Source organism: Drosophila persimilis, unplaced genomic scaffold, assembly GCF_003286085.1.
Source record: "Drosophila persimilis strain 14011-0111.01,24,50 unplaced genomic scaffold, DperRS2 tig00000002-arrow-pilon, whole genome shotgun sequence".
NCBI classification, from domain to species: Eukaryota; Metazoa; Arthropoda; class Insecta; order Diptera; family Drosophilidae; genus Drosophila; species Drosophila persimilis.
In genome coordinates this window covers 1,825,954-1,842,126 of record NW_020825289.1, presented here as the reverse complement: position 1 = coordinate 1,842,126, position 16,173 = coordinate 1,825,954, and the positions used below count along the sequence as shown (strand labels likewise).

The 16,173-nt window shown below is 39.5% G+C and overlaps 1 protein-coding gene across 2 annotated transcripts; it reads right to left on the bottom strand.

The window, feature by feature from the left end:
- Window positions 1-368: 368 nt before the first annotated feature.
- Window positions 369-7,159, bottom strand: LOC6603247 (rho GTPase-activating protein conundrum). 2 transcript variants are annotated; one of them, XM_026986195.1, is made up of 9 exons: window positions 7,030-7,159; window positions 6,898-6,965; window positions 2,845-3,018; window positions 2,503-2,673; window positions 2,346-2,434; window positions 2,025-2,291; window positions 1,412-1,970; window positions 832-1,350; window positions 369-776 (listed from the first exon to the last, which is right to left on the bottom strand). In XM_026986195.1, the coding sequence occupies exons 1-9, from the start codon at window positions 7,142-7,144 to the stop codon at window positions 687-689; spliced, it is 2,052 nt and encodes a 683-aa protein (XP_026841996.1). In that variant the 5' UTR covers window positions 7,145-7,159; the 3' UTR covers window positions 369-686. The 2 variants fall into 2 exon arrangements, with proteins under 2 accessions (XP_026841996.1, XP_002028225.2); XM_002028189.2 differs by lacking the exon at window positions 2,845-3,018.
- Window positions 7,160-16,173: the final 9,014 nt, after the last annotated feature.

Below are 16,173 nucleotides of genomic sequence, written 5' to 3'. Positions count from 1 at the left end.
GCGCGCGAAGACACGTTCAGGCTAATGTCTCTCTCGCACACACTTTTTGGCGCTCAGTGTTCGCGTCGTCTGCCGGGGGAGAGCCATACTGACTAAGTATCGGGTATAATAGTAGAGTTGCGGTCGGACAGATTCTGTATCTGTGTCGCTGTTGTACGAGGTGTATCTGTATTCGTAATTGTTGTCATTTCATATTACGTCTTTGTGTGTTTGTTGTTTCCTTCTTTGTCCTTAGAGTATCAGGAATTCGTACAATACACTTTTCCAATGCGATATAAAAAAAAAATAAACCGAAAGAAATACCTAGCAGAAACACAGATTGGTCGCTCTCGGAAAATTAATTATATAAATAAAATGTCACAGAAACATAACAATTTACATTTTTTATTGCAGTTCTGACTTTTAGGGTACAAGTGACTGTCATATAAAACTTTTTTTGTGAGAAATCAGGATAGTCTCCTTTATAATGTTGTTAACCGTTTTTAATTGTATTTAAAGCTTAATAACATTTTTGTGCAACTTATTTAAATAAAAAACTTAAATACATACATCGAATTAAATGCATTCAACGCACCCATTAAAATCAGATATTTCTATCTTAGACAACAAAACGATCTAGATGATTTGGAGTGCGAGACCTTTCGCCAAGAACTTGTTAATCAACTGTGTTGTTACCGCAATCGTCTTTAATGTGGTTCTCCATAAGTAACGGGTTTGGTTTCATTGAATGTTTTAATGACAACCGGTTTTACTCGCCGAGATATTCCTTTTTTTCCCTGCGAGTAAATAATTAAATTAGTTCAACATTTAAAACTAACGAAAAAATCGTACCAATCGCGCCTTCTTGCACTTGGATTCCATAATTAGGGTATTTGCTACCTGAAACAGTTTCTCCGCACGCAATATTAAAACGTTAGTCAATCGACTACACTGTGCTGCCATTTTCACTTGCTCTTCAATACTATTTTTATTTGTCGGATGTATAAATCGTGGCGGAAAGAAAGATGGAGCAATAATCGTGGACACGTTATGTAGATTCATTTTGTTTATATCTTTAAGTTCAGTTATATAATTTAAAAAGCGTAGGAGCGAACGCAGGGTGTTGCGGTTTTCGTGTGGTAGGAGCTGGCAAACAATCGATAAGGCTCTCTTTTGATCCATCGACGGAAGTTTGTGACATTGATAAAATAGCTGAATCAACTCATTGGTAAGCAACGGCTGAGGAAGCTCTCGCAGCCAACGTTTAAGAAGAGCGCTGAGTTCATGAACTGTAGCAGTAACAAGAAGTTGGGAAAGTTTTCCTGGCTTTTGATAAAAGCTTGATTCCAATTCGTTGTAAAGTATTTCAGTCTGTAATAGATGGTATGTGTAAATATTACTTATATAACGTATATAGAATTTCCGGAATCACCTTATTTTTGTGCCCAGCTATTCGTAGTATACCCTCTTCCCTGGCGCCCCGCCTTATAAGTTCGTCGAGCAAATTTTCTAAAAACAGTGGAACTAATGTCGAATCCTTGCCGGTGACTTGCTGATCACGACGTATAAGAGCGTTCAAGGATACTCCAAATAGACTACCCTCCTCTTTACGACGACGTTTAAATGGCTTTCGTTTATCTAAGGACACCTGGTTGCGATCGAATATTGTGGCCAACTCTAACCAAAAAATAGGTTGAAGGCGTTTAAGATCGGTCTCACTTATCGAATCGATATCTGAGCAACATTTTAAATCAACATCATAACTATCTAATGATTCTTCCCCATCTGGACTAGAGGTATCGCGACAAATACTTTCGAAGCTTAGACCTTCCCGCGAAAGCGGAGAATTTTGAACACTGAGAGATTTCACATGCACCTGGTCAATAATTTTCTTTGAGGAGGTATTCGTTATCAAGGTGCACTCGTCGCTAGAATCTCCGGAAGATGTGTTTTCACTTTGTGAGTCCCGAAGTAGATGTCCTCGAGAGCGCCTAATAAGTTTAAGGAATAAGTGATACCAATTGAATTCTTTTACAACAACTTACCCAACCGAGCAAGATGGATCCGAACCGGATCGATTTCTTGGTAAGTGAATAGTGCCAATCCGCGAATAACCAAGTAACTCAACGCCGTCCGCCGAATGCATAGGTATGTCACAGCGTACGTGTGATCCACGGAATATATCAGTAGATGTAGAACTTTTAAGCGGCGCACTTGGTGTTCGTCTCAACTTCTGCTTTAAGTGTTTTGCCACATATGGTTGAACAATTTCGTTGCCACCGTTGTTTTCAAAAACACTTACAAAGCTTGGGCTAAAAAAAATGTCAACAGAACTGAATGTAAGAAGATTCCATTATTTAACTTACATAGATGCGTTTCCCCAAACCTCCTCGCCTTGTATGGAATCCAGTGAGTCTGGAGTTGCACTTCTAGAGCGTGTGCCCGTACTAGACTCCTTTTCATATTTTAAAATTGTACAAAGTTACATAAACTAATTTTGACAAACTTTTAAATTATATTTACATCAAAATCGCGAAATACATCACGAATATCAGGCTTTCGTTTAGATCGATTTTTTGTGCGTCCGCGTACAGTTTGATTCAAAGCCCGAACGCGTTGTTTAATGACGTCAGCATGTGGTTTTGAAAGTGTAGCGAGTACATGCTCAAGTTCCGTAGTGCGTAGCTCCAGTCCCTTTGTGTAAATAAAAGATAAATATATTACACTATTTAACAAAATTTAACTTTTTTCTACGCTGTGAATCAAACCGACGTTTTTTTTATATAGATTTAAGGCTTTAAAATAGTTTAAAAATTGTTGTTTAAGTAGTTTGTTTACAAAAATTTTACAATCTGTTATTATTACGGTTTTTGTTAGTAGTGTAGTTGTATTAAGGCGGTAGCCGGGAGGGGGAGATAAAAACCCCGCCCAAAATTTTGACTTTGAAAACTCGGGAAAAGTCGAAATAAATGGATCCCTTGTGTACTTATTGTATAGGTGCATTAATTGGGCGTCGTTTAAAGTATGGTTTGTAAAAATCTATAAATAAACGAATAAGGTGGATATGGATAAACTAATCGTTGAAAAAAAACATTTTAATCTATTTTAAAAGTCACAAATCTATAAAAAAAAAAGTTTGTTTGAGTGTCAATGTCGTGTTGAACAGTGTTATTAAAGAGAGACTTAGAACATATAATTTATTATTTTTTTACATTTATGTGGTTTAAACTTGACTTAAATTAAATTTTAAAGAGGCATGGGGGCACTTAATATTGTGCCATAATCTTATATTTAGTATTCTTGATCTGCATCAATAGCACTTATTTGTCTAATAACACATCTTTAATAAACTAAGGAGCTTGAGTGGCTAGATTTTATGTGCTTCTGTGTGCCATATTATCCCAAAGTCACCGAGTCAATTTTGTTTCAAATTTTGCAAACGCCCCACCCTTCATCAAGACGCGAACATCAGTGAAATCCACAATTATGAAGATACGAGTACTTCGTTGGTAAGAAAAAAAAGAGAGAGATGTAAGGGACGTACATATAGAATATTTGTCATTTAGTGGAAACAGGTCTTTAAAAAGACCTGTAGTAGGTAAGGTAAAAAAAAAATAAAATTTTCTTTTGCTACCGACAGAATAAGGAAACGCTGAATGCATACCTAAAAGGTGTAAAAATACGTATGCAGGACTGCCTCATGACTTAAGTCCAAGGAGAGTCGACGAGAGCGTCTGGTCCTCACAGAGCAGAACATTCGAGCTCCCAGAGCCGAACTGAGATATTCCCAAAGCCGAAGGCTTTTTCAACGTTTTAATTTTACTTAAGAGTTTAATAAACAAATTTGTAAAAAAATAATATTTTATAGAAAAAACCACCATTAAAAGCTGCGAGCGGCGACCGCAACTCTATATTTATACCCGATACATAGTCAGTATGGGTACATTAACCGACAATGTGTGCGTGCGGGAGAGACAGAAAAAGTGTCTAACGTGTAATAATAATACGATCTTTTTCAGATTCTGCAGTTTAGAAGATGTCATTCTCTACGACTCTGCGTTTTTGGTTTTCTCGTATCTTTAAAATTGTGGATGACACAGATTTTAGTCCTTTGTGGGGGCGGAAGTGTGCGGGGCGAAGTGTTGAAATATACTTGTAACAGTGACATATCACGGAACTCTGAATAAAAAATTTCGTTGCTCTAGCTCTATAGTCTTTGAGCACTAGGCGCTGATAGGGACGGACGGACAAACAGACATGGCTCAATCGACTCGGCTATTGATGCTGATTAAGAATATATATACTTTATGGGGTCGGAAACGTTACCTTCTGTACGTTACTTTTACCACAAATCCAATATACCGCTATTCTCATTTTGAGTATCGGGTATAAAAACACATAAATATACAATTTTTTTTTCTGAATTAAAAAAAGCTCTGTGCTACTTCTGTCATTGATAATATAAAACAAATCCAATTATATTTGCAAAATGCTCATTAAAACCAAATTTAAACGGTTTTGTCCACTGATAGCTTAAGAAATTGTCTTTATTATTTATTATTATTAAACTTAAATCGATATAGTAAGTCTCTTGGTATCCTCCTGATGACTCTAACCTGATGTTCCCATCCGTGCAGCAGAATTTCGTCGATTTTCTGTCCGATTTATCGTTGGGTCAGATAAATGGCATTTACCATAGCATGGGTACTGCTAAGTATTCAAAATCGAAGTGTTCTCTTTTAATACTCTGGGCTACAATAGTTACATGGTAGCCATCTTGGTTCCTTTTCATTTAAGCTGTTTATCAATGATCTTCCCCAAGTTTTAGCTCAGTCCGAGACCTAATGTATGCTGACGATGTCAAGCTATGTTTTTCTTATAGTGATTCCGTGTCCTCGTTATTTCTTTAATCGGATCTCGACGCTCTCAGTATTTGGTGTTAAATTAACGTTCTTTCTATTCAAATTTCCAAATATTCAGGCAGGTTCCGTTTCTCACATACTTTTGCGGATTACGTTTTCAGCCAAAACGTTTCGTTTTAAGGTGTTGTTGTTGTTGCCCTGGCCAATTTTTTCCGAGCCAAATTTGAGGTTGGGTTAAAATAAAGTGATTTATAAAGAAAGCAAAAGCTAATTTACCCTGATATAGGTGTGAAGTTTATGTTAATGCATCAATAAGTCATCTATTTTTTTCCTTTTGCAATTTAAATATGTGTATTCAAAAGTAAATCGGTAAACTTTTGTGAACGTAAAAAACGGAGCCTGGCTGATTATGTTATGATCTTCCATAACAGCAAGCCTTACCTTTTTGACATCCCAATTAATAACATTCCCTTGGAACGCCTGTACAAATTTAATGATTTGGGCATTGTATTTGCATATATTATTTACTATTTCAAATAAAGCCAAAGGAGGCATTGGTTTTATCAAAAGATGGTATACGGAATTTTCTGACTCTTATACCACTAAACTACATTATGTTTCTTTTGTCTGGCCTATATTAATGGTGTAATATATATATATATATATATATATATATATATATATTATATATATATTATATTATATATATATATATATTGGAGTCCATGTCTTCTTAACCAACCTTACTCGCAAGAAACCACTCGATTTTATATATCCCTTTAATATTATAGCTTGAAATGGCTTGAAAATAATCCATAGATTATAGCCAGTGGTGCAGAAGTAAAGTAAATCCCTGTTATTGTTTATTCTTTGCACTGCCCACTGTGCCACACTGTAACATATATATATATATGGATGCATATCTCTCGCGTCTTTCTTTGTTTCTTTTGCCCTTTCTATATCTCCCTCAATCTTTCGCTCTTTCGGCCGCCTGCCTTTGATTTTAGTCTTGATCTAGCACTCACTTCTTTAATCTGACAAAGTCTTGAACCAACCTTCAATCCGACCCCGTCTTGAATTGATAAACTTACTCGTCGCTTAATCTCGCTATCGCATCCGCACACCAAAATATACCATATAACACCAAGAAACTATCGACTTATCATTAAATATATCGCAAACTACGCTGCTGATGAAGCTCAGTAGCTCAACATTTGGTGACCCCGACGTGTTAAAATATAAACTGATTGTATCATAAAAAACATAAAATTTTGATCGTTAACAAATTTTTGTTCTTTGTGCAAGAGCAACTGCTTACGGTTTTTGCTGTGTTTACTGCAAGTCTTCCTCTTTTCGGTCATCTCAAGCTGGAAACGTGTCGAAAGCGTTACCGATATGGATGCGAGAAACAACGGAGCAGTGACCGAAACTGGAAGCAGGGTGCCTTTCCTGAAGTGGTAAGCACTGGCACAATTGGCAATAATGAAACAGTTTGAAGTTATATTGGAGAGCTCTGCTCTATTTGACCACTTCATGCTCGTTGTAAGGCTCAAGCAAATCGATGAGCTGCACGGCACTTTTAAAACCGTGAAAAACGAGCTCAAGCAGTTCGACTACGACGAGATTGGGAACTCCTGTGAATCACACTTGGCAAATCATAGCTGTGTACAAATAAGATATTCGTGTCAATTTTGCCGATTGTGCTTGATGGAGCAGAGGACGAGGAATCCTATTCAACGTTGGAAAGTAGCATCGATCGATTTCATCTAAACATTACAACTTGCCTTCAAACATCATGGAGCCCCTACAGAGCTCTTCCGAACGAGCTAAACAGTCCTCTCTTAGTTGGACCTACATCTGAACATCGCCCTGGACCTCGTGCAGGACCCTTGTTCATATCAATTTAGAGCCAATCGGGTGGAGAGCAGGAAACTCGAATTATCTAGTCTCAATTTCAGAAAGCCCTGCTGATCTGGCCATGTCAACTTCAGCACCCGCTTTGAGTGCGCTATTCTGCTGGAGAAGCTCAGTAGCTCAACAGGTATAGTAAACTTACTTGTTCAAATGGCTTCGTCAATTCGGGGTATCCGGCAGAAACCAGCCATTCTGCCTCCATTTCACCATCTATGAAAAAAGACGATGGAATTCGAAGTAATATGTAAATATCTTATATTCAAAACATACACACCCTCGTAATTCACTTCAGGTTCGTTGCTAGGGGAATTGGCTTGCAGTAAATACTCGTTGAGAAATTCAGAATAGTCCTGATCAGATGTATTATCCAGCGAAGTGTTACTGTTCATTATGTTCTTAATAATAGTACTTTCGCTCAAAAATGAAAGGTATGCCGAATTCACTAGAGTGATTAAAGTAAAGTTTTAAATTGGTTTAGATACAATTTACAATTTCATATAAATATATTATTACTCTATATTTTAATAATTTTACTATTTATACAACCTATTAAAGGTGTCACAAGTATACTAATAAATAAAATTATAATTAATATTAACTTGTTAATCTTTTCAAAGTAACCTTCTTGGTACTGAGATTGAGTAAACTCATATTTAATTTAGTATTGAATAGTTTTGCTGCTCGGTCATTTGTTTTTTGTTTGCAAATTTTAAAAACAAGTTCAACATTGTATGCACGTATATTGCATATGAATGTATATTTTCTTAGATACATACATACATAGCACAAATTACCTATTGTTGTTCTACTGATTTTATTTCATTTTGTTGACCAAGCAACAAAATAATAGATAGATAGATAGATGCATCTGAAAGATATCTAAAATGTAGAATTTGTCCTATTATCACAAACAGTATCCAAAAGTCATCTAGTATTCAAAAAGTGTAAGAGGTGCGCCAACTCGCCAAACATTACTACACTCAAAGATTACAATTTTTCATAAGATTGAAGATATTGGAAAAGATACATACATACATAGTTAATCAAGGAGACAACTATTAAGATTTGATACGAATTCAAAACATGTTTTGTTTAAATGCATACACAGCTTAACACATATCCATAAAAAGATGTACAATGTACATAAACGTTATTTCGTATTTGTATATTTATGTATGTATGTATATAAGTTGATATTACAATTTCACATTATTTAATTTTATTATGTTGCAAAGAAATAAATGTGAACATAGCATGTATGCATACACGTTAACAATCACATCTGTATGTTAAAAATCTCCAGTTTAAAAAGACAAATGTAAGAAGTTTTAACCTGTCAATGTTTATGACTAATACTTAAATCGGTACGAGCATTGCATTGTTTTGCAAAAGGAATCACAAAGTATACATACATACATATGTGCATTTATGTACATACATTCAATTATATTTTCTAATGCATAATTATGTCAATATTTTCCTATTCGCTCCGATATATATGTGTGTATGTATGATTTAACGACTGTCCGCAACGAAAATTCGAAATCAACTAAGCAAGTTTATGATAAAATCCACAACTTTACTAACATTCACAAATGTATATAGAAACATATGTATGTATATGAAATAGGTGTGCAAGAAATACACATATGTATGTATGTGTATGCAGTGAGAGAGAGGAGCTATGTGAAAATCAGGTTTACTCTAAAACTACATGTATGTATGTATGAATGGAATTCATACACATCCAATATTATATGTAGACCCTACAAAAATTTCAAAGTCAATTTTTAATCGGTGACACACCACCAGACTGACTTTATCTCAAATCTCGACTTTAATAAATATAAACCACTAAAATCAAACTCGCTCGTTATTTTAAACCATTCTTTGATCGAAGGAATGACCCGGATACTTGTACAGTTTTGTTTGCTTTAGTGCTCGTTAGTTTACAATGGAACAATGGAAGGCATTGGTAAAGATCCTTGTCAGACTCAAGGCAATGATCACACGGGCATTGGCTTGGCTTGGGCTGAACGGGAGAAACCAACTACAACGGCGGAGGATGGTGGTGGTCCAATCGGGTTGGAAAGAGTTCTCACAAAGCCCTTCTCGAACATGTGGATGGGGTTAAAACAACCAACTACAACTACAATGATCAATGGTAATGGCAGCAAAAAGCTTCATATACACCACGACTCTTCACGCAGCGCGAATATAAGGCGGTTATTAGGGACATAGCCAACGACACCAACACAGATCCCCGGTCATAATAGCGGGGGACTTCAGTGCCTGGACCATGATCTAGGGCAGTGCCAGGAACACGCCCTGAGGGACAGCGATACTGGACGAGTTTACAAGCCTGAATGTCTGTCTTCTGATCATAGGAAGAACCCCGACGTAAAGCAAAGCAGGCCGGGAGTCCATCATAGACCTCACTTTTGCAAGCCCGGAGATCGCGCGCCACGCACAGTGGCAAGTCTTGAGTACGTAAACGCACAGCGATCACCGTGCTGTGATGACGTGCACAGCCGCCATCAGGAATGCAACAAGGGGGCAACGAGCGCAACTGACTGGCTACAAGGAAGCAACGCTGGATGCCGTCGGGGATGCTGAAGCTAGCGCGAGAGCCATCATCATGATCGTCATTGCGGCATGTGGTACAGCTATTCTGCGAAGAAAGACAGGAGGAAGCAGACACCGCCATGGTGGAACAAGCACATCGCCTAAGCAAGGAGGGAGTGCTGCGCAGCTCGACGCGCATACCAGCGATACACCAGCGATTCACACGGATGTATAACCAGTGCATCCAGGAGCGGAACGTGAATAAAAATAACATGGAAATGCCGGAGGCTTGTCCTGGTACCCAAACCAGGCAAGAACCTAGCAAGAACCTCGAAAGATTTTCGAGAGGCTGGTATGCAACCGACTCGAGGCTGAGCTGACACAGCGACATGGCCTCTCGACGCTCCAATTTGGGTTCAGGAAGCAGAGAAGCACCACAAACGCCATACAGAAGGTCACGAGCCTGGCCAGAGAAGCCATTGCAGAAACGCGATGAGCAGGAGGCACGAAGGAGTACTGCTTAGCATATACGCTAGTCGTGCGGAACGCCTTCAACTCGGCCAGCTGGAGGAGCATTCTCTATGCCCTGAGGAGTAGGGGCAAATCGCAGTACCTGATCCAGACGTTGCGAAGTTACTTCACGGACCGTGTCCTGCTCTACGACACGGCAGATGGAGTGAAGTAGCACAAGAACAACGGTGGCGTCCCACAGGGTTCGGTCCTAGGACCGATGTACGATGAAATTCTGCGCCTGAACCTACCGGAAGGCTGCACGCTGGTGGGCTTTGCTGACGACATCGGACTGGTCACGGTGGCAAAACACAAAAAACAGTCAGAGGATAGATGCAGCGTAGCGTAGCAGTTGGAAGCATAATATCCTTGTTAGCAACGAATGGACTGTCCCTGGCGGAGAAGAAGTCGGAGGCTGTGCGCATAAGTGGCGGGAAGTTGGTCGAGCAGGCGTGTGTGATGGTTGGCAGCACTGCCATCATGACCAAGCCCTCCCTAAGATACCAAGGGGTAGTGCTTGACCACCGACTCACGTTCAAAGCGCATCTTGAGTATGCAAGCGCGAAAACAGCCACAGAAACAGCGGCCATCACCAGGATGATGGCCAATACTGGAGCACCAAGACAGCGCAGCAGACAGCTCATCGTCGCAGTGGGTCAGTGCATCATCTATGAGTCAGTTGTGTGGGCAACAGCAATAAGGTTGCCGTCATATAGCAGAGATAGCAGAGGTGCATACAGACGCTGTGCCCTTAGGGTTGCATGCTGATCCCGGACGGTGTCAGAGGACGCCGCAATAGTGGTGGCAGGTATGGTCCCGCTTGACCTCCTTCGTACGAGCGGCAGAGCGGCATGACGGTTGGCAGTGAGCGCCGCGAGGGCAGCATAGCCCGCTGGCAACGGCGATGGGACCAAGCCGAGAAGATGGACCAGAAGACTCATTCCCCAGCTGAGACCATGGCTAAAGCGGAGGAGAAGCCAGATCGATCACTATCTCGGCCAACTGCTAACGGGGCATGGCTGCTTCGAGCACGACCTATACCGCTTCAAGCATGCCGATAGATAAAGACGCGGAGCACGTCTTCTTTTCCTGCCCCTGTTTTTCTCAGAAACGAGCGATACTAGAAGAGACGAGCCCAGGAGTAAGTGCAGATACCCTCGCCGAGCGTACACACAACACGATATGTACTGATGGGGATAGCTGAATTCAGAGGCATGGCGAATGTGAATTCTGCAGTGGGCCCCGTCCGCTCCTGGGATTGTCTCCTCTACTATTCCTGTGAGCCACATTTAAGTGGGCACGTTGTCTTCGTCAATTGCCACCACTTTGGCTGGCTCTATGTTGGCGACCTCCTCGGACCTCATACCACGATGTTGAAGGCAAATACGAAAGGCTGCAGTCGGGTCTGGGCGAGTCTGAATCTGGCGGCAGCGAAACTAGCATTTTGCCGACTAGCAGATGCATGGGAGTCAGCACCAATGAAAAACGGTGAGTCGCTGCATAGGTATTCAGCATGTGAGCTGCACCAACAAAATTCGTGGCTTTGTCGCAATAAAGATTGACATTTGGCTTTGAACAAACCTGGATTAGCACAAAATAAATTTATTTGGGGGGGCATTTAATAGGCGACCGCAAACTTGAACCAACGAGAGCTATCGGACATGAGAACACTTGTTCTTCCAAAAACCAAAGATTTCGTTTCGTTTTTGAATTTATACCTGCAACTGTAAAAGCTTTTTGATTGTGTTAATTTCCTTCGGAAATAAATCTTTTTGGGCAGCTTCAGCTGTTAGAAATGTTGCGCCAAACAACAGTCTAGTCTGCTGAAGGACTAGTAGTACACCATGTGACTCCGTTTCTTCTATTAATGAACAAGCGAATTTATACAATTGTTCCTACCTATAAGATTACGAATTATCTTCAAAGGTGAAGATGGGATTCCGTTCAACATCGGCCGCTATTAGCAGCGCAGCGGCTACCTTCTTTTTCTCCAATGACGCTTCTGACAAACGTAAATGAGAATTACAAGGCCAATACTTGGATTCTTGCTGTAAGAACGACGGGCCACTGAACCAAAATTGTGAATTTACGTCTTCCACTGATGATTCCTGAGATACTATGTAGGTCTGGTCTGTCCTGTATCTCGAAACAACTGTATCAAAACAAATGTAGTTAACTGGGAGATATGTGTTTGCAGCCCATGCATAACTACTTCCGAATCTGACCGCAATACAACTTTTTCTACGAGACAATCGAAAATAATAATAGTTCCTCTCACAACTTTGTCAAAAGATGAGCGGCACATAGCCATAATCTTGGAACTGTTTTTGTCTTTAAGGCTGCCACCCTTGACTTAGCCGTTAGTAAGTTAACGGACACTTTATTTGAATGGGAACTACTAACATTGATACAACCGCCATATGCTCTCGTGGATGCATCTGCAACGCCATTTATTTTAAATCCATCTCTTGTGCTTTCTCCAACAAATCGTGAAACGGTGACGTCATGCAACCTTTCCATATCGATAGCAACAATACTTTTGCATTGGTACTCCCTGGACATAGCAGACCCAAGGGATCAAAAACACTGCTTATGACAGACAATATTGGTCTCTTGGTTGTGGTTGCGGACGACATTATTGGTTTCAGACAATATTTGAAAATGTCCGCTTCTGGTTTCAAAATCAGACCAATAGTTTTACAATCTGGAGATCAGCTCCATTCGAATTGAAGGACTTCTCACACATCGGGGGGTACAAGGTCCTTAAAGAAATGAATTTGGAACATTTTCTAACTCCCAAAAATGTTTGACCAAGTTGTCGAGCGGGAAGGCTTCTTGAGCTGTGATCACCATAGAGCAAGTTATTGTAGCTTTGGGCATTTTGACTTGCAACCACCAAAAAATAAGTGTTTTTTAAGGTTAATGCCTCTACGCCCTGCTTTACTTTACCATTACATAAAATATCGAAAATCGCGTCTGCACCTAAAAAAAATCAACATTTTTTAGCTTACGAGGGTTGCTATTTATATTTCGGGAATAGGAAATAAGAACAATTTTTAAATGAATATGGTTTTATTGTTTTTCAAAATATTCCCCCTGATGATCAATACACTTTTGCATTCGCTTGAACCATTGGTCATAGCAGTTTTTCCACTCCTCTTGAGACACCTCCAAAACATGGTTTTTAAACTCTTCAACTGCTTCTTCGGCGCTCGTAAAATGTTGACCATGCAGTTTTTTTAATGTTTTTTTTACTGTAGGGAGAATGAGTCATCAATTCGACGTTTTGACTGCTTAAAAATTCACCTGTTTGTCGAGATGTGTGCGAGCTCGCATTGTCATGATGGAGAATGATTCGTGCTCGGCAGTTGTTTTTGCGAATTTCTCCGAAGACCTCCGGCAAACAATGGTCGTGTACCACTCAGAATTGACAGTCCTACGTTTCTCTAGCGGAACAGTGGCCACATGACCCATTCTCCCGAAGAAACAGGCGACCATTTGCTTCAAGGTGCTTCGTGCTCGAACAACTTTTGTTGGATTTTGCTCATCTTGAAACACCCACACGGTCGATTGCTGATTAGTTTCCGGCTCATACGCATATATCCATGATTCATCGCCTATCACGATTTTATAAACATCTTTTGAAGCGCCTCGGTCGAACTTTTTAAGCATTTCCTTACTCCTATCGACGCGAGCTTTTTTTTTGAGCGATTGATAAGTTATGAGGTATCCAACGAGAGCAAACCTTTTTTACAACTAAGTGTTCATGTAAAATGGAATGTATTGAAGTGGAACTAATGTGCAAGGATGCCTCTATCATACAGTATATAGATGTGCCAGTTCATACAACGAAAGCGTCACACACTGGCTAGCGCGTTCAGTACCCCAGAGTGACGTCATCATGAGAGAGAGAGATCACAGAGAGAACATCTGTGCATGTGTTAGTACACACGCAATATGTTGTTTAAAGACAACATTAAGACAACAGTAATTTTACCCTCATGCAATATACGAATGTAATAATCTTAAATATTTATGTACATAAGATATTTTATAATTGAATTAGAAAATTTATGGGTATTGTCCATGAGAGTATTCAAGGTGCGACCGGCATCTACATTTTTGCTTTGCAGATTCCCGTCGGAAAGCGCGCTATTGACAATTGATTTGAAATATATGTAAAACCAATTCCATTTATATTTATGCATATTTATTTAAGTATATATCTATATTTTCTTATATTGTATATTTAGATACATCATTGTTTTAGTTATAATAAACAAAAAAGTCGAGAACCGACGGCGTTTTCATAATTTATAATAAACCTGCTTAAGATAAGGAAATAAATGTGCAATTATATTATTTTATATAGTCGAGAACCGACGGCATTTGCAGAATTTTTATAATTTATAATAATTCTGTTTGAAATAAGGAAATAAATGTGTAAGTATATTATTGTAATATTTTATATTTTGTGGTATAAATCAAACAAATAACAGCTTTTATTTTATTTTATTTCCCGCGCCCTAGTGTACCATACCCCCACCCCCTGCCCATTCTTCATTTCTTTTGTGGCGGTAGGTCAGACCATCAAAAGACCGAAAACAAGAACCAAACTCAAATTTCAGTTCCAGCGGCCAGCAATAGTAAACACACACACGCAAAGTACGTGAGTATGCATGTGCACCCATACACTAAAACATGCTGGTGGCAAAACAGAACCAGACCTGAGAGAGTTCAAAAAATCTGAAAAAGCATACAATCACATATTTTTGTCGAAACATATTGCGTGTGTACTAACACATGCACAGATGTTCTCTCTGTGCTCTCTCTCTCATGATGACGTCACTCTGGGGTACTGAACGCGCTAGCCAGTGTGTGACGCTTTCGTTGTATGAACTGGCACATCAATATACTGTATGGTTAGTGCTAGTACTCAGTTCACGCACACCATCGATGTTTTGTGGCACAACAACCGATTTTGGGCGACCTTCATGGAATTCGTCAGCGACTAAACTACGACCACTATTAAACTCTGCAAACCAGCGATAAACTGTCGTTTTTGATGGTGCTTTCTCGCCATATAAAGAACTAAGTTCATCAACACATTCTTGTTGGGATAATCCACGTCGAAAGTTGTGAAAAATAATCCAACGAAAACCCTCTCGAGAAACAAAACAAAACAATTGTACATAAAAACGTTGTACGTACATATGTGCTAAAAAATGACAAAGTTTACTATGGCGTTGCCAGATTTTACGTATTGGCTTTAGTATTGGCCATTCCCGAAATATAAATAGCAACCCTCGTATAAAAGACAGGATCAGCTATTGGATAGCTCTAGTTTTCTGGGTGATGCGATTTGATTTTGATTTGATGCGGAAATTGATTTTAAGATCACAAAATCTGAGACCATTTCAAATGGGTGTATGCGAGTGCAGATTGTTGTTTCACATCTAGATGTGCCAATAACCTGGAATTTTGTAAAGCTTAACAAGCCAATATCCTTTCGAGTTTTGCCAATTCATCGGTGATAAAATTCATTTCAGAGCCGGAGTTCAGCAATACTCTTGCTGGCTGATGTTAGCTTCAGCTGCCTTTAATGTTAATGTTGGCATGATATTCGCCTAACAAAATGGACCTTTCTGATCCTTGGGCTTTAGCCACAGTCACATCGTTGATTTCTGCAGAACTTTGTCTAGGCATTCCTCCACGTTTATTATGCAGCGTCGCCCTCTTTCTGAGCGTCCGCTGCCAGCCTAAGTTGTTAACTGTGTATAAGAGCTGTCATATGTAACAGCGTATACATTTCTTTCCTTTATTTTTTTTTTAGTTATTACACATGAAATTGTCTCGTAACTTTATGTATGAAGACTATGATGAGGTACTAATATTTTACCACCGGTTCGCACAGTACAACAATGTATGTAAGATTTATATTAAAGTATCGTTTATTAATAATGTTTAGATCGAAAAAGAGTACAAAGTGTATAATTTCAACGGTACAATTATTGAGTGTTTTCTCCTGACATTTTGTTCAACTTTCTGCTTCTACTTCCAACAACAGACTCCCATATCGATAACCCCTTATCGGTTAGGTCTTTTAAACATCGGTTAAGTCTGGTTATATGTTTTGTTTCGCTTGGTCACGCAGTTCTTGGCGCTCGTTGTTAAACTGCGTAACCAACTCCCCGTTGAGAACCTCCAATAGTCGACTTTCAGCTTGTCTGTGCATCTTTGTCCCAAACATGACCTCGAATGGCGACGACTTCAACGTAGAATGCACATGCGAATTAATCGCCATCTGGACCTGTGGTACATGCTTGTACCACTTCGTTGACTC

What these genes read in the sequence shown, in the direction of transcription:
- LOC6603247 (XM_026986195.1), bottom strand. Translation starts at nt 7,144, where the DNA reads ATGAACAGTAACACTTCGCTGGATAATACATCTGATCAGGACTATTCT. An exon ending in GATCCATCTTGCTCGGTTGG is followed by an intron (nt 1,971 to 2,024) that starts GTAAGTTGTTGT and finishes TAAACTTATTAG; the next exon opens with GCGCTCTCGAGGACATCTAC. An exon ending in TAGCTGGGCACAAAAATAAG is followed by an intron (nt 1,351 to 1,411) that starts GTGATTCCGGAA and finishes CATCTATTACAG; the next exon opens with ACTGAAATACTTTACAACGA.